At 45.8% G+C, this 18464-nt stretch overlaps 1 protein-coding gene across 5 annotated transcripts in view; it reads left to right on the top strand.

Moving 5' to 3' along the window:
- The window catches only part of ARHGAP26 (Rho GTPase activating protein 26), a 419918-nt gene extending 406071 nt beyond the window's left edge, over positions 1-13847 (top strand). For 4 of the 5 annotated variants that reach the window (XM_029942151.1, XM_029942153.1, XM_029942154.1 and 1 more), the window contains one exon: positions 7957-13847. In XM_029942151.1, the coding sequence (XP_029798011.1) occupies positions 7957-8045 (89 nt within the window). In that variant the 3' untranslated portion in view covers positions 8046-13847. The remainder of the gene's footprint in view (positions 1-7956) is intronic. The other variant, XM_029942152.1, reaches the window with a different exon arrangement.
- Positions 13848-18464: the final 4617 nt, after the last annotated feature.

Consider the following 18464-nt stretch of genomic DNA (forward strand, 5'->3'; position numbering starts at 1 on the left):
CTGCAGACTGCCAGCTGCCTGCCCAGGTGTCCTGGTGTGAAACTGGATTCGTGGCCCTTGCACCATAGAACTGGGAACTAGTACTTACTTGATGTACCTTTTTTGTATTCTTTTTGTTTTACCCCCTAAAAAAAGAAAAAGGCAGTATTTTTTTTAAGTGAGCATTGATGTCATAACTTGTCATAACCATTTACCTAGGAGAAAAATCATGATTCTGGGAAAAAGCCAGAGACTCTGTTGTTGCTGAGATTCTTGCCAGATGAACTTCTCCTTTGAGGTTCATCTTTCTGGATCCTTTGGTGAAGGAGGAACCCAGTGCAGCTGCCTGGTTTCAGGAAGGGGACATTTTTCTAGGGCTGCCTTCTTGACCTCAGGAGGGGTGGTGGCAAATTTCCTGAGCAAGGCTGAGTGCAGTTTGCCAAGCAATCCCCTCAGGGCTGAGTGCCCCATGTTGGCCTAGATCACCTCCTGCCACCTGCCTGAGACCTAGAAACACAGGGCAGCCAAGGCCCCCACGTAGCACTAGAGGGCCTGAGCTCTAGATTCAGGCCGCCAAAGCGCAAGTCCTGGATTGTTCCTGTGTGACCTCAAGCAGTGACAGCCTCTCTGTGCCTCAGTTCTGTCCTCTGTCGTATTAGGGTAACAGGGCTGGGAGGGAAAAGTGCAATGGTGCACGTCACGTACTGTGTACTCAACGCACATTAAGCATTCAACACTATTAGTATCATGATCAAGGTCATCATTACGCTCGTCTTAGGTAAAGAGCCTGATGTTCTGATAGTTCACAGTGACACTTTTACCTTTCTCCCCGACATGACCCAGGCCTGGCAGGACAGTAGGTAGGACACCTTGACTGCATTCACACGCAAAGGGACTGCTCCTCTGCGTGCACAGCCCCTGCATTCACGATGGCAGAGATGATAAGGGAGACCGAACAGGGAACAGGCCACAGAGCACCTGCGGGTTCCCAGGTCACACTCGGATGTTCTGAGCCACCAGGGAGAGGGCAAGGTTTTAACTGTACGTGGCCTGCTGGGCCCACATCCTCTGTCATGATTCGCCAAGCCCCAAAAGCACTTTGCTTAGTTAAACCTTTGCTCCTTTAATTTTCATTTGGGGGCCTTACATGGCAAAGCACACCAACAGGGGCCCAGCTGCCTCTCCTGTCCACCCCTGGAGTGATCAGGCCACCTGTGCCCGACCTGAAGCAAAGTGGGTCTCCTGAAAGCTGTCCAAAGCAGCATCATTGACACGTGTGCCTGGCCCAAATAGGTCCTTATGTTGGAGTCACAGCCTAGGCATCTCGTGACACAAATTTCACAGCAGACAAACCAGAGCTGGCTGCGTGCACAGATTTCTGTTTCCTACTTTGTTAGCAGGGGAGCGGCCTCTACCTGCAGAGGAGCAGGATTTGAGAGAGGCCCACATTTCCAGGTGAATCCAGAACTTAAAGTCTGTCCTCTAAACCCCAGTTCAGTGTCACTGTGGGCAAAGGACTGCCATGTTCCTATCAGCCATTCCTTGTGACCGCACAAAGGACCCCTGATCTCAGGGCCAGAATTGGTTTAAACTCTCAAAAGGTCTGTGTATGTGTGGCATATTGCTTGTGACTCCTTTTCTTGAGTGCAGCCTCCTTGCATTTTTTTTCAAACAACTTTATTGAGATATCCACGTACCGTATAATTTACCAACTTAAAATGTGCAATTCCATGGTTTTTTTAGTATATTTGGAGTTGTGCAGCCCTCACGGCTGTCTAATTCTAGAGTACCTTCATCGCCCCGAAAAGAAGCCCTGTGCCCTTCGCAGTCATGCTCCATGCCCCCCACCCCGTTGTGCCCCATTCAGCCCAGGGAACCACTCATCTACTTGCTGTCATCATCAATTTGCCTTCTCTGTATATTTCACGTAAATGGAATTATACAGCATGGGGTCTTTGTCCCTGGCTGCTTTCACCCAGCATAGTATTGTCAAGGCTCATCCCTGTTGTAGAATGCGTCAGGATTTCCTTCCATTTTACTGCTGAGTAATCTTACCTCGTGTGGATAGAGCACATTTTATTTATCCATTTGTCACCTGATAGCCTTTTGATTATTTCTACTCTTTGGCTGTTAGGAGTCATGCAGGTGTAAACATTTGTGTGCAGATCCTTGTAAGGACCTGTGTTTGCTGTTCTCTTGTTGACAGACCTTGGTGGGGGAGGGGCCCACTGGATCCACAGTAACTGTGTTTAATAGCTTAAGGAGCTGCCAGAGTGTTTTTACAAAGGCATTGCACCATGTCCCCTTCCCAACTGCCTCCATTTTTAAGTCTCCTTTTGGAGTTTCAGTAGCTAACCAGAAAGAAAGGGGAAGAAACCCAGGTGATTTTTAACTGCCAAATCCTCTCCTTCCCTGCAGGGTGCTCTATCTAGCAGGTGCCAGGAATGCTCACCACACACAACTTGGTCATCATCATAAATCCTATGATGATAAAGGAGGGCAGGAAAGAGGGTTGTTTTAATGAGTCAGAGACCTCATCAAAGCCTTCCTAGGGTCTCTGGGAGTCATGGCAGAAGCCACTGACACTAGTTCATTTTTAAATAGCAAGACCCTTTCAAATTCCCTGAAAAGTAAAAGGCAAAATAAACCCCAGAGAAACCCCTCTCATTGTTGACTGAACTGCAGTTGAACAAGGATCTGACAAAATGTGAATCCGCTTTTTAGATTGGTCTGGTGGGTAATATTTATTATGTCTGATTTTTAGAAAATGCTACAGATACCTCATCATCCCCCTCCCTTCACCTCCACAGGATAAATCAGGCATTAAGGGAAGAAAAATGGTTAGCATGTTCAGCAGGAGATCACTTGCCTTTGTCTGTCTCTTGCTAGTTTCTTGCTGGAGACTTCAGGTAGGAGCTGTTTAAGTTGGATGTTCTGTAGCTGTCTGATTAAATCATCAGACCAATAGGAAGGAAGTTTCCTAATGACAGGCGTAAGGAGTTTGTGTGTGTTGTCTTTTTCAGCATCAAGAAGGAAGATTGAGGAGGAGAAAGAAGGAGGGGCACCTTGAGGGGAAAGTCTGTTGTTGCATCATGATTAGTCTCCAAGCTTGGGCCCCAGGGGCCTGTGCTACAAATGTTAGGTGGCTGTTCAGTCAGCTTTTGGACTTTGTGCAGTGGGGAATGGATGTGCAATACTCGGAAAGAGCTCCACTGGCAGCTTTGCCAGCCTACTAGGAAATAGCCCATTTCACCAAGAGCACCTCAGATAGTAACTGGAAAGAGAATGTTCCCAGGAACATGAGTCATTCTGTGGCAGCGTGATTAGTGATACCTGGAAAATTCACATGGCATCACTAAAATTGGGTTCCTGGGATACTTGGATCAAGATTTGAGATAGGCTGGATCCATTTATTCCTGAGATATAGGGTCCGGCATGCGTGCAAGACCCGCTCTGGGCGGCCCCAGGTTTCCTGCAGAGATAGAGAACATCCTCCCAGGGGTCACAAGCCACTCTACCAGCAGGGTCACAGGGGAAGGCCTTAGTGGAGTCTTTTGGACTCTCCCGCTATCTCTACTGCCACGTCCAAACACAAGCCCAAGCCCCCTCCATCTGTCACCAAGGTGCTTGCACCAGCCTCTGCTTGCACAGAGTCTTCTCATGTCCAGTCTTCTTCCCATAACCCATAGCCTATGCAGCATCCAGAGTGATGTTTGAAAATCACCTCATGTTACTCTGCTTTACATATTCCAGTGGCCTCCTGGTCCTCCTGGAATTCCTGATCCTCATCTCCACGGTCTTGCTTCTGCCCCCCCCCCCCCACCGCCCCGGCCCTTCCTTCCTCAGTCAATACACTGCAGACTCGCATGCCTTTCGTATGTTCTCAGCTAGGGTCAGCAAACTTGGACCTGCTGCTCAAATCCAGCCCACTGCCTGTTTCTGTAAATGCAGTCTCATTGCAACCTAGCTCCCCATGCCTTTTTGTCTACATGTTATCCATGGTGCTATAATTGCAGAATTGAGTAGAGACACATGTTTACAATCTGGCTGTTTGAGAAAAATTTACAGACTGCTCTTCTGAAATCATAGCAGGCTTTTTCTCACCACAGGGCCTTTTCACTTGCATTACTCACTGCCTGGCTAGCTCCTTTAGATCATTTGGGTTTTAGGTTTTTGAGCTCATCCTCATAGCCATGTCCCTATCCCAGTCTCTTTCTCCTCCTTCATCACTGCATAAAATGAGGTGCTTACTTATTGATACCTTGCCCTGTCCAAGAGCAGATACTTAGGGTAGGTGCTTAATAAACACTTGTTACATGAGTAAATATATTCACCTACACAAGGGTCTATATGTCTTCCAGCCAATGATTCTTCCCTTCGGGACAGCCAGCCATTAGAGATCTTGGTCACATGCTTGTTCCTTTTCCACAGCGAGACAAGGAGAGCATGAGTTGTGTTTATAGGGGTGTATGGAGCCTAGACAGATGAAGCTAAAAGTGGTTGGCAGGAAGCGAATCCGTATCAGCAGCAGTTTATGTTATATGCTCGCTGGGCTGGAGAGCTGCCAGGGTGGCTCACTGCAACACTTTGTGTGTTTATAGAGCACGTTGGACACCAGTGCAGTTCAGAAAGTTGGACGTTGGCTCAGTTCAACTCCACAAGTACATATGAACGTTGTTGATGTCCAAAGTGTTGGGCCAGGCAAAAGCAGCAGTGGTTAGACCACAGACTCGGGGGGCAGATATCCTGGGCTCACATCTATCTTCATCATCGGCCAGCTGTGTATTTTGGGGCAAGATGCTTAACCTCTCTGAGCCTCAGTTTCTTTTCAATAAAAAGAGGATAATAGCAGAACTAAGTCCATAGCCATTCTAAAGATGAAAGGAGATGAGGCAGGCAAAGCATTTAGCAAAAGGCCTACCATGTGGTATGTACATATGTATGTGCATGTGTGTATGCATTGTTCTTATCCCCAAAGATCACATTTTCTGGTTGAATGGAAGCACAATGGGCTTGGTCTATAGAATCAAACAAGCTGCATTCAAATCCTAGTTCTACCATTGTGATCTTGCACAAATTAATTTACCTTTCTGAGCCTAAATCTTCTCATTTATAAAATATGGATGGTAAGATACAAGCTAGGGTCTTCAAGGTCAAGTAAATTGATATAAATCCAAACCTCTGAGCCCATGCTGCTTCCCAGTCACTGTTTCTAGGTGTTAGCTTCTATCATAATTGACCAGTCAGAGAGGAGTCATTGAAGAATATTGAGTAATACAATACAGACCAAAATGTCCTAAAAAACTAGGAAAGGAAGCAAAGCCTAACACATTTGAACGGCGTTCACAGGACCCATGAATAATGTATGGAATGTACTATGAGCATTCCAGGAGTTAGGAGAAAAAAGGAACAGGTAGACTGGATTCCATGTCCATATTTATGAAGGAGGTAGGTAGGGCTTTGGCTGCGTTGGGAAGTGAGAGGAAAGGAAACAGAAGACAACAGCAGGGGAAAGGGCATCTGATGTTGCCTCCCCTCCTCCATCAGTATGTGAGAATTTACATCTTCTTAATGCCACCCTCCTGACAGGCATTTTGGCACAGAAAAGTCCTAACCCTTACCTTTCTGTGACTAAGTTTAACATAGAGATCCCTGAGAGGACCTCAGTTTCTCAGTCAGTTAAGTGTCTGACTCTTGATATCATCTCAGGTCTTGATCTCAGGGTTATGAGTTGGAGCCCTGCTTTGGTATATGTGCTGCCGAAGTGAGCACTGGAGCCCTGCATTGGTCATGAAGCCTACTTTAAAAAAAAAAAAATACACATCCCTGGGCCTCACTCCTAGAGATTCTCTTTTACCTAGTATGCCACATGGCCCATTTTTAATAAGCATGCAGGTGATTCGGATGCACATGGTGTGGTCCCAGGCCTTAATAAACCCAGCTTGAAGTCCCCGGTGAGTTAGCATTCTGACCTGGAGGCTGCCTCGTCCCCTGTCCTAGCTCTTGTTCTTGGATTTGGAGGGCCCTCCTTTGTCCCCTCTCATTCTTCCCTTACTCTGCAAATGCCATTTTTAATGTTTGTAGATGTTAGCACCTCAGCACCTGAGCTGTGTTTGAACAGCTGGCCAGGAAGGGAGAATGACTGAACAAGAGGGACTCGCTGTATCCAGTGGAGTCACAATTCAACTAAAAGCTTTGCTGTAAAGTAGGAGGGGTCTTATTTTGTTTTTATTTGGTTGGTTGGTTGTTTGGTTGTTTTTTCTAGGTCTTTGCTTTTGGGGGGCAACTTTATTTGTTTTGGTTCTGAAAATTTGAGGTTTTCCAAAGCTTCAGTCAGTATTGAAATCAGGCCTCCAGCAAGGTGATACCAGAAGAGAGTCTTGTTGGCTCATCTGAATTGACTGGTCAGATGACGCAGGATCTGCTGTTGACAAATCCTGGCTCTCTGCGGAGAGCTTTCTCCATCTTGGCTCCTGGCACTGGAGAGAGTTTTATTATAATCCCTTTACAGGTACAAAAATTCAAGTGGTCTTAACATTGTCAGCTGGCTGGATGGGCAGAAGGCAGTGGTATTCAGGGGCTGCTATCTTAGGGGTAGGTTGGGAGAGCTTCATCATTGGAGACCAGGTTGCTGTTTAGTTGTGTCGTATTCTTGCATGGCTCTTCTCTTCCAGACTCCTCCTTGTGTGCATGTCGTGAATCCACAGTGCCCTTAGTATTTTTGGTTTATTCCTGAAGCCTACGGATAGGAAATTATGCAAGCTTTCTGGAAGCCAACTAATGGACATTTGACCTTGTCTTCTCCTGAAGAAGCACTCAAGATTACATTGACATTGACCTTCCTGAAGCCTCAATGCGTGCCCTTTTGCTGCTTGCCGATTGCTTCCTTTAGTTTCTGTTCTTGCTTCTTTGCCTACAAATTGAAACTAGAGTTATATAGTAGCAGCGGGGGCGGAAATGCTTTTCTAAAACAAGCGCAGGAAGTAACTTAATTAGCCTAGGAAGGGAATAGGGTAAAATTCATTCTTTACAGACAATCTCAGAAAATTGGAGTTTTCCTAATACTTTAAGAGTGAACTCACTGCCTTTCCCATTAAGAGTGATGTATATTGCCAGATCACAAGCATGAATACTGCACCCCTACAGTCTCCACGTCCCATGGTTCCTTTTCTCCTCCTTTCTGCTGTTGAACTTTGCAGCCTGAATTGGATTTTATGTAATCTTTACAGTTTCACAGTAATCTCCATGAAAATGGATTGTGATATCACAGATTTGGGTGTATATTTTTTTTGGATATTGAAAAAATAAAGAGAAGTTTTGAACATCATAAGAGAAAGAGGAAGAAGACAGCCTTGAGTCTTGTATGTAGATGGGAGCAAAATTCAAAGGGTATAGATTGCCAAAAAAAAAAAAAAAGAGGCAGTGGGGTTTGCAGGAATGTTAGAAGCAGAAGGTAAGGATTTAAAGGAAAGCAAAGTAAAAAGCATAATTAGATTAGTAAAATGCATGCTAGATATCTTTAAAAACTAGTTATTAGCATTCCTTCATGGGCAATCCACTCGAGATGGGCATTACTGGATAGGTAGATGGGTACGTGGATGGATGGACAGATGGATGGATGGTCAGGTACATTTATGGATGGAACACCATAACTGACTTCTAACCTCAAAAGTAACAATCTGTCACCACCTCACAGATTAAGCCAACAACTTCAAAATGTCTATGAAACTCTGAAAATTGTATGCAGAATTCTGAATGTCCATGTCTGTTTTCCTTTTCTGTTACAAAGAACTTTAAGAATAATCTTTATTGGAACACTTACGTCCCACAAAAAGTTAAGAATCTTTGGTCGAAACAAGTCTTAGAAACATGTTACATGACAAGCGACTACTCTGATTTGTTCTCACGCACACGTCCGTCACCTCCCCTGCCTGTAATGTCTTCTCTTCTCACTCTCTCTCCCCTCTTCGTGTACAGTTCATCCATCTCAGGAGCCTGGCTGGTTGGAAGGGACTCTGAACGGGAAGACTGGCCTCATCCCTGAGAACTACGTGGAGTTCCTCTAACCATGGGCCCCAGCAGACCTGCTGAGCTTTCCATGGTATCCATGACAACCGCTGATTCCAGTGTTATTGGCCCTTTCTCTTTGCCACTGAGAAATGCAGGGTGACTGACTCGGTTACTACCTGTCAACGCAAATGTTTGTGTGAACTCTGGAGTCACCTACCCCCATGACCATGGCCACTGGCATGCGGCGATACTGCAAGGAACAGAAGGAAATCAGCAGTGGAGACCATTTGAATTTGATAACCGCGAGAGTGGCTGGCGAGGCCGTTCCTTTCCTTTAGCACCCTACATAGGGAGCACTCATTTTGTTTCAGCAGGCATCCAAACCCCCAACCTTCTGAGACAGGAAGTAAGAAAGATGTAAGTAGTCCTCAACAGCATGCAGTAGCTTAAGTCTGACAGGGCTGGGCATTGGCTCTGAGACCCGTTGCTTCTGTTTACAGTAGACCCTCTCTTACCCCCACCTCCAGATAGTTGAGACCCACAGTGCTACAGGCAGCTGGGTCTGTCTGCATGCACGAGGGAGAGGGGTTACAGCACTGTTTACATAAGATGCCATCTCTCACCATCTCCAGGCAGCGTTGGCCAAGCATCAACAGAATTCAGCTCAGTCCTCTCGTGCAAGAGAACACCCCCCCCACATCCCCCCTCCCAAGCTAGGAACTTCGCTGCCACTGAGGGCTGCCATCGCCTCGTAACCATGGCAACCCAACCTACTCTGAAGCCAAGCCAAAAAAAATAATAATAACACAGTTTTTGCATGACATATTTTTTTTTCTCCCTGTTCTCTGGTCATATTTTGAATGGTTTTCCAACAACCTGAAGGAGAATGTGACAGAATTAGAGTGGTCTGCTTGGAGCAGACAGAATGGCAGCTGGAAACTGTTCCCTTTCTGATGAATTTCAACAGCATCAGGATATATTTGGAGCCAACTCTAGTAACCTCTTGAGATTAAATTACATACCGGCTTAATATTTCTGTTCTTCCATGCTTTCCAGGGGGCAATGTGCTGCTTTCCCATAGGTGACGTCCTCCCTTTGATTTATCCCTTCCATTGTCTCCGGTGCGTGGCCCTTCCCCTGTCCTTGCCTGCCTATAGCCCCTCGCTGACCGGCCCTGTGGCAGTGCCCTGGGCTGCTGAGCACTGGTGCTCTGGCAGCTTTCAGAAGTGATTCCAGAGCTAACCCTATGGCCTGTGGTTTTAAAGGACATATGTGTTCACTGCCACTCAGAAAAAGGGAATTGTTTCTCAGTCTTTTGAGGCACAAGACTGGTAGCATAAGCCATCGTAATTCAGGAGGTCACCACAAGGTTGAGGCATGGAAGGCGGAATGGGTACCTTCTGAGAAAGAGAATTTCCTGCTCCAGAAGGGACCGGCTCTTCTGGAAGATCACCTGAGGTGGGGAAGTTGGGCCTGGACATGTCACATCACTTGGCCTTCAAGTAACAGAATTCCCATTATCGTCCATGTTCGAATGTCCTCGTAAGAGTGACTCCAGGCACACAGCCTCCAAACTGATGGACTGAGTGACTCTAGGCACATAGCCTCCAAACAGATGGACCGTCACACTCCCCAGGAGCCCCTCGGAATGGCAGCGTTGCTCCAGAGTGGGTCCTGCTTCTGGAATTCCTCTTTAGGGAACTTTAAAGAAGAGAAAAACTTGAATTGTGTTGAATTACTGTATCTTTTAACTTTTTTTTTTTAAAGATAGTCTTGTAAATAGAGTGATTTGAAATATTATATGGAAAAGTTTTATATTTGATATTCTTGAAGCTAGTTGCTCCACACGTTTAAGCTCTGATTGTTGAACAGCTGTGTGTATGAGGGGGAGAGAGGAGGCAAGGTCATCCCCTCCTCTGGCCTCGAGAAAGGAAAAAACGTTTCTACGCGCTCTCTGCTGGCTGTGTTTGGTGAGCATGACACTGCGGGTATTTAGTCGTCTTTATGCCTATGTGTTGTTGAGCTTTTCTTGGGCTTTGAATTTGGAGAGAGAAAGAGCATTTTCAGACAATGATTGTTTTAAAGAACTCTTGCTCAGTAGTAAGCAGCAGCTCAGGATTCACATAGGTGGGGCTCTGAGTTAGATTTTGTTTTCCCGTGTTTCTTCTCAGGTGTATTTCTTGGTACCCCAAGATGTCAGGACGGATGGTGATGAGATAGTTGTGTGCTTTCTGTATCTAACTCCTCCGTGCATCTTCCAGGGCTATATACACGAGGCCGAACTATTTTGTAAACGTTGTGTGTGTCTAAGTTCTAGAAAAAACTGGCTTCTTAGGATCTTGGGTCCTTAGTACACTGCTGCTTTCCCTTCCCCTAAATACTTCCCTTCCTGTTCATCTCAAATTCCCTATAACCCCCAAGCAGGAGGGTAGAGATGAACTTAAATTTAAAACGGTGATTCAGTTCATCAGCCCTAGGATTTACACCGCTGTGGCTCAGGACCTCACCCCGCAGCAAGCAAGACACTACCCCTGAATCAGGGAATAATTACTGAAACTGGATAAGACCAAGAGAGGACTCGGGAATGCTCTCATTTCACACCCAAAAAGAAAGAGAACCTGCACACCGGCTACACATACTCCCCGCAAACCCTGTCCAGCTTAGGGACCTGTTCACTGGGGCCTGAGGGGACAAGCCTGATCTGTGCCACCGTGTACTCTAAATGGAAAGAGCTCAACATACGGTGTTTAACACCTTGGATGTTTTACACGGTCACCTGCCACACTGGAACCTTAGCTAGAGCTGACACAGGGAAGCAGGAGGCCCAGGCCCTGATTTGGGGAGTTCCTTGCTAAAGCATAGCTGTCGACCCTTGGCCCCAGCTCAACCGCCCAAAAGCGTGTCCCTCCCTCCTCGGATGGCCCTGATTCGAAGCCAGAGGGGAATGGAGCTGGTGCCAGCCTGCACTTTCAGGTAGACCCCTTCCCAGCTTCTCTGGGGCCATGCTGGGCCCGTGGCAGATGGCTGCCCTGCGTCCTTTCCCCAGCCAGGCTCACCTCCTCCCCATTGGCTGCAGAACTGGACAGACCTTTCAGACTATGAGCCAACAAATAGGGAAGGAATTTGAAGACCAAAAATAGGTTTTACCTTCTCTCCCCTCTAGGGCCCCCACCCATCATTCTGCTTGAATAGGGAACTTCAGGGCAGATGAGAAGAGTGAACTAAGTATCATAATGGAGGACTCTGGACCAAGATCTCCAGGCTTTCCGAGGAGCCATGCCCTAGGGTCGTGTATACAGAGCCTGAATCTTTTCTTGGGCATTATGATCAGTCTGTCACTCCTCCTTTGGGTACTTAAAGAATTCCATAGCTCCAGAATGCCATGCTATGAAATAACTAGTTTCATATCCCTGCCCCTAAGCAAGTAAATCTCACTCAAGACTGACGATACTCTTCTCTTTTCAAAAATTGATATATAGGGATGGACCCTGTATAGCACAGCCTTCCTTAGTATCCTATAATTGGAGCCAGTTATTAGCTTAGTGTTTTAGTAATTCTACAGCCATTATGGGTTTACCTCTGACAGACCAAACTGTCTTCTTGAGTGTAATTCTAGTTCATCTCCTTTTGCTGAGTGCTTTTTTGGATGGAGAGGCAAAGAGAAAGAAAAGAAGCAATCAAGTATTGGCAGATTGGCATTACCGACAGAGCCATGCTAGTAACAAGACCAACACCGTATCAGGCACTTGCAAGGCTCCAGGGCTGCGTACGCTTTCCCATAGCTCAGAGGGAAGTCCCTCTATGAGCTATGTCTCCTGACAGCAGCAATGCAGTCACTCCAGAAGTTCCGTCTTGACTACAGAGACTGCAAAAGCATCCATGGTTGAAGGGTAGGGAGACAGAAATAATTGGCTCAAGGTAATTTGATCCCCTATTCATGACTATTTCCTGGCACATTTCATTCTCTGGCTTCTGTTGCCAAAACGAAATCTGGACCAACAGTTTTATTGACACAGGAGTCGCATGTATAGCAGTGGTCACCGTGATACTGACGGCGTGCTCTAGTACAAAACGTTTGATGAGCAACCATGTTACCCAAGGAGGTAGCCACCATTGAAGAAACCTGATAGCTACTTGACTTTAAAAGGAACATCCTAGGTATTCTGTCGGTGGAATTCTCTATCATCTTCTGGCAAACTTGACAGTCATCAGTTACCAAGACAACACTGCCGCACGTTGTCTTTTAAGCAACTGGGTGTCCTCTCACACACCCTTTGCTGGTGTTTAAAAAATGTATCCTGTGTTCAGATGCGTTTGGCAGCCACGCTGATCTGCTGGGTGCTCAACCACTTTTCATTAATTGTAACATCAAAATGACAACAGCAGAGCAAGGAACCTTGCACCATCCTCCAGCATGCCTGAGACAAGACTCCAACAAGTAATAATTAGTTTTTCTCCTTTTGCCGCTTACAGTACTTCTCTAGCTGAAGAACTTCCCAAAGCACAGAGAGAGACCGTGTAGAGAATCCAGGTGTCCTTCAGAGTCGCCAGCCCTTGCTGAAATGTGGTCTCCTGATGGAAGCCCTTGTGTTCTTGGGGGAAAAGGTATTGGATGTGCAGGAGCAGAAAGAAAGAGAAAGGTGAACCACGCTGAAGAACTTAGGATTATGTTTATAAGAAAGAAATATAGTTGGTAATAGGGAAAAATACATCACAGAGGAAGTTTGCAGGTAGTGTTTTTACGAAAGTTTTCCAGGACACTACAAGACACGAACATCTTTTGAGGTGGGATACTGTAGGGAGCAAAGGCTTGGCATAGTCCCAAATGCATAGAAGAAGAGCAATTAGTATTATCTGAAAATTCTCTTGAGTGTAGTCAGAACCAGAGTATTGATAACCAAAATGTCACATTTACCTGGAGCAGTCCTGGAGAGGTCACAGCATTCTATATCCATTTCTGCAAAGTTGTCCTGACAGACACCTATGGGCAGCTACCTTGGATATCCAGATGCAAAGGTCAACCTTGTACCTGTGAAAGAGGTTCGTCTATTGATTCTCAAGCATCTGCCTATTAGTATGCATTTGTGTATGTGTACGTAAAGCACACATCTACATAGGCCAAGATACAGAGTCTTCTCTGGAAATCCACAAAAGCTGGCATTTGCTGAGCCTTTGCAGCCTTTAAGAGTTAGAAGTTGGGAAGTAGAGAAACGGCAAGCTGTTGACTATCAAAATGACAAAAGATGTAAATTAAGTGCCATTTTAAAACCTTGTTCATATTTATCAAATGGTTACTATCAACAGCTATATTCCTTATTCACATATTAAAAGTCGTGTTGAAAAACAGATCAAACTCCTAAACCTGTAGTAGCTAATACTAGGCTAGCACTCACAAGCACTCTAAAAGACATTTTGTCCATATTTTGGAGAAGAAACTATTTGCATGTTTAACTCATAATTTAGGTTACCTTTGAGTATACTGCAAAGTGCTGTGTGATATAATATCAATAAAGTACTTAAAAATGGCACTTTAAATTTTTTAAACCATAAATAATGCACTGTTTTAAACTTCAGTATTGAATATTGACTGGTGTGTAAAACCCAATTCTGTCATTAAAAAGTAATTTGTGACTAGACTAGAACTTGTTCCTTGTCATTAGTAATAATAGTCTTGCCATGTTGAGGCTTTTTGAAAAATGTGCTTTTGTGTCACTAAGCGTATCTATAAAGACAATGCGGTTTCTGTCAAGTGGCCTCTGAAACTTGGCTTTCTTTCATTTGCTTGGTTTATGTGACAATCCTTATGAAACGAATGGAAGTATGATTTTTGAATTAAATGACTTTTCCATTTGGTGGCACGTTTGTTTCTTGAGTTTCTGATAAAGTTTTGGCTTGATACATATTTTCATGTTTCTTCAAGTAAGAGCGTAAAGACATGGTCACAGATCCCAGGTCTGGCCTCCTGTGGTTTGCTGGTAATAAACTACAGTGCTGATTTTTGACCTGCTCTGGGGAGCTTTGATCTCCTTTGGGAAAGGTCTAATGCTAATGAACTTGAGAAGAAACTGTTAAGCATGTTAAACAATTAATCCCCAACCAGTCATATTCCACTTAACATTTCTTTTGATTTTTATTTATTTATTTTGAGAGAGAGAGAGCACAAGCAAGGGAGGGGCAGAGCAAGGAAGAGAAAGAGAATCCCAAGCAGGCTCTGCACGGCCAGTGTGGAGCCCGATGTGGGGCTTGAACTCACGAACCTGAGCTGAAACCAAGAGCCGACGCTTACCCGACTGAGCCACCCAGGTATCCCTCCACTTAAAGTTTCTCTCTTTGCCTCCTGGAAGATCTCATTTTATTCTTCTTGAATTTGATTTTCTCATCACCTCTTTGGTGCAAATCCATTTAACACAACATGGGCTAATCAAAGAGTCACAGCACAGACTGACCCACCACACAGCTGGGTGCGTCCCACAGGCTTGTAAATCATTTGTTTAGAACTTGTAACATGTCCCAGGCCAGATTCTGTTACTGAGTCTTCTCGTTCATCATGTCCCGTCCAGACACATTCAGAGCTGCCACCTGGGACCCAAGTCTACAACTGGCTCCCAGCTTCTATGCCGAGAACAGAGGACTCAGAAGGGGGGACAGGGGAGGCTTTCCTAGTGCCTGGTTTTGAGGGGGTGCCCTCTTCATGGGTCACACATGAGCCACCTTACACTGTGCTAATTTGTCACTTAAGAAGGCACTGGCTTCCCCTTGGGAATACCACAGACTTGCAGCACTGTGCGATCACCAATCTTATGCCTGCCCTGGAAAATTCTCCAAGCATCTGAAGCCTCCTACATCCGTGAGGTCACACGACACCCAGGTGAGACCTTCAGAGTGGCACACGTGTCTGATGGCCATTGTGGGGAGCACCTTTTAACAGAAAATTTTTATTTTCATTTTCATTTTAGTTGCCACTCAGAGCACAAACTGCATCGCACCTTGTGGCTGGTTTGGTGTTTCTCCTTGTTAGCTCTGGCTGCATGATTGGTTATAAGAGCACCTTGGTCACAGAGGGGCTTGACTGTCACTTGAAATGAGATAAATGAAAGATTTGCTTTGACCCCAAATACATTTGCTTTGTCAGGAACTGAATCCAGGCTTCAATTCCTTCTTTTCTCAATTCTTTCAATCTTTGCTCAGATACCACACATCTCTTCTACCCAGATGTGTTCGTATCATTGGCTTACCCTGCTTTTAATAGTACCGAACTAGTCTGCAACTGATTATGCTGGGTTAGGCAGGATCGCCAGAGTTAGACATGCTTAGCAGCCGAGGGGGCCTCTAACCAGAGGAGTAACTGCTTAGTAAGTGGGTGAGGCGCTTGCATTGGGAGGAGACAAATACCCGTCTACAAGGGGCTACATTTTTCACAGTGCCCCGCTGCATTCCCAGCCAGCAGCAGGCAGTGGGACCAAAGCAGGAAGTCTTTAATTAGAGATGATGAAAACCGCATCCCACTATCCCACAGCGCTTAGCAAGCCTGTCACACTATGCATGCCATCTCCGATAATTGACCCCATGAGGCCAGACCCAGCCTCTGTTTGCTAAAACCCAGGTAGCTAATAAGCCTTCACAAGGCCAATCGTCAAATTAGCTGAGACTTGAATTCATTTGGGGCTTTAGGTACAAAATCGTATTTTACCTTCCAAGTCTCATGCCTGCCCTAAAACTAAAACTTTGTGTTTCTAACATGGTAGCTCTATCTCCTCTTTGAAACTGTGGTCACACAATGCTGGAAAGATGTTTTTTACATGAACTTTTTCCTGCCTTTTCTGAACCTTTCTCAGTGAAGAAGCTTGCCTCGCCTGTATTAGACGCAGTGGTCATGACAGTAAAGGGTAGCCTGTCTCTTCCTACCTTTTCTCCTCTCACATCATTTTGCCCTTTCATAGTACTTTCTACCTATAAGCAATTCATTTTTCATCATACAGTGTTTGGTGTCATCTTCCTCTAAATAAACAGCTCAGTAAGGACAGAGACCAGGTCCTGCTTACCCATGTCTGCCCAGCACCCAGCTTGGGGCCCAACCCAGCCCAATAGCAGCTGGGAGGGTGACCAAGTGACAGCCTAAAAGCACTGCTTTGCACTCTAGTTCCTCCATCCTGTTGGACTTGACAGTTTTTACTGAAAAAAACTTGGGTGTCATTAGACTTGGGGTACTTGGACACAGGAGGACTTGGTGACCTTTGGCAAGCTACTCCGTTTGCTCCCCTCCTGGGATTTAGGTTTGGTGGAGGGGGACTTCTCACCCTGCATTCAAGTGCACACAGCCACTTTCTTTCCCAGCCCACTCGCTGGTGCTCTGTACAAGAAGCCTTCTGGGTTGCCAGCCGACCGAGAGCCAAAGGCCCTGTGCTGTCATCTGAGTTGCTTGTGGGTGGTTTTAGGAACTTCATACCAGGCTCAGGGCCTACCTTCAGGCAAAGCCACATCAGAACCACCTCCCCACCCACCCTTAAAAGTATTCTTATTTGAAGATGACACGTCCAGGAAATTCCACACTGTCTCATGAGAATTTGGTCTGACATCTAACACTCTCACAAAGGGAATTCTCTGTGTCTTAACTGAAGTTTCCCATGATATAGCTTATGTCCACTTCCTTTCCGTTTTTCCTTAGAGTGGAGAGCTACTGGCCTTGCTTTTTTTTCAGGGAAGTCCCCCTCCATTTCTGTGCTTCCATTCAGCAAACACTTCTTGACCATCTCTTAGGTACCAGGAGCTACTAAGTCCGGGATGTGTAAGACATGATCTCTGTCCTCAGAGAACTCACAGTTGCCCTCAGTGACAGGCAAGTGTATTCGAGAAACCACATTTGCCATGTGATATTGCCACAACTTGTGTGGAAGGTGGTCTTGGGCTCAAGGCAGAGTGGTCCTTTCTGTTTGGGAGGGAGGTACCAGAGAAAGCTACCCAGAAGTAACGTTGGAGAGGGATCGCAAAAAGTGGAGAGGAGTTTGGCATCTAGACCATTGGAGAAGTGTCCCATGCTCAAGGACAGCAAGAACCGAGGCACAAAGGGGAAAGAGAGACAGCTGGAGGTGAGTTCTATGTGATTGGGGCGCGAGGAGATGGGAGCTTACTGGAAAACTAGGCTTCACTGTCCACCCTCACCCATGCCCCAAGGTTAGCTTCTGTTTTCTCCTGATGACCGACAGCATCAGCTACCGTGTTATTTGTCTTACTAGGTACCAGACACTAGTATATGTGCATTACCTCACTGAATTCTCAAAATATGTGAATGAAGTACCATAATTAGCCCCATCTCAGAGAGGAGGAAACTAAGGATGAAGGAGCCCAACAAGCCAGGGAGCGGTGCAACAACTTTCAGCCTAGGTCTGTCTGCTGCTAGAGTCTATATGTTCTTAAATTGTTAAAGTTTCTTTATAGGTGCAAACACGATTTTACATAAATGTGTCAGCATTTTTTTTGATGATGAAGTTTTCTGTTTTTGACTTGGTTCTTCCGTCCCCCACCTAAGCATCCTCCCTCTTCACAATTGACATCAACAGCCTCACTTTGGCCTCTTCTGCAGCGAGGCCTTCAGATAGGGCTCTGGCAACACAGAATCCCACAAACACTTGGCTTTCGTTCTGCATTGGCCAGAGTAAGAGCAGGATATGGTTTCATTAAAAGCTTTCTTTTCTCCTCAGAGCCCTTTGCTCACTCATCTTGAGTAAATAGATTCCCCATTTCTGGAGCTCTGTGCAGACACCTCTGGGCAGCCCCACAGACTCCAGCTGCAGTCCTTGGCTGATCCCATCCTACTTGAGGACCCTGCCCCTGCAGAAGACCCAGCCATGTTTTGTTGGCTGGAAATATGTAGCGTGCACATTTTTAAAAATTTAACAATTTGAAAGCAGTCCCTTTCCCCACCCTGATCCAACTGCTGAGGGCAGACCTTCAGGCTCTTACGGGATTGCCTGGGAAATCCCATGAGTGTGTGTCTTCTTGTGGGAGAGTTAGCATTTTCTAGCTTGATCTGCTAATACTCAAAAAGAGAGAATCTTCTTGGCATTTGAACCCTCTCTTGAGCTTAATGCGGTTTGAAAAAGAGCTAGAGGAGACAGCAAGAGAGCTCAAAGCAGATGACAGGTGAGTACTCATGGGATGCACGCAGCCCCTGACTTCCTGTAAGGTCTCCTCGTAGAATGGGACTCACCCAGGTCTCCAGCAGTGAGGAGCCTGGGGCTGTTGTACATTGAGATGACAATGACGAAGTAAGTGTCATTTATGGAGCACTTCCAATGTACTCTTGGCTGTTTAGGCCTCATCTTATTAATCCTTGTGGCAACTCTGTGAAATAAGCACTATGATTACCCTCTTCTGCAGGTGGGGAAGTCAAGTATTAGACTGGGTGACTTGTTGAGAGTCACTGAGGTAATGAGTAACATCAGAGACGCACCCCCAGCAGGCTGACACCACAACTT

Source organism: Suricata suricatta, chromosome 6 (genome assembly GCF_006229205.1).
Source record: "Suricata suricatta isolate VVHF042 chromosome 6, meerkat_22Aug2017_6uvM2_HiC, whole genome shotgun sequence".
Lineage (NCBI taxonomy): Eukaryota > Metazoa > Chordata > Mammalia > Carnivora > Herpestidae > Suricata > Suricata suricatta.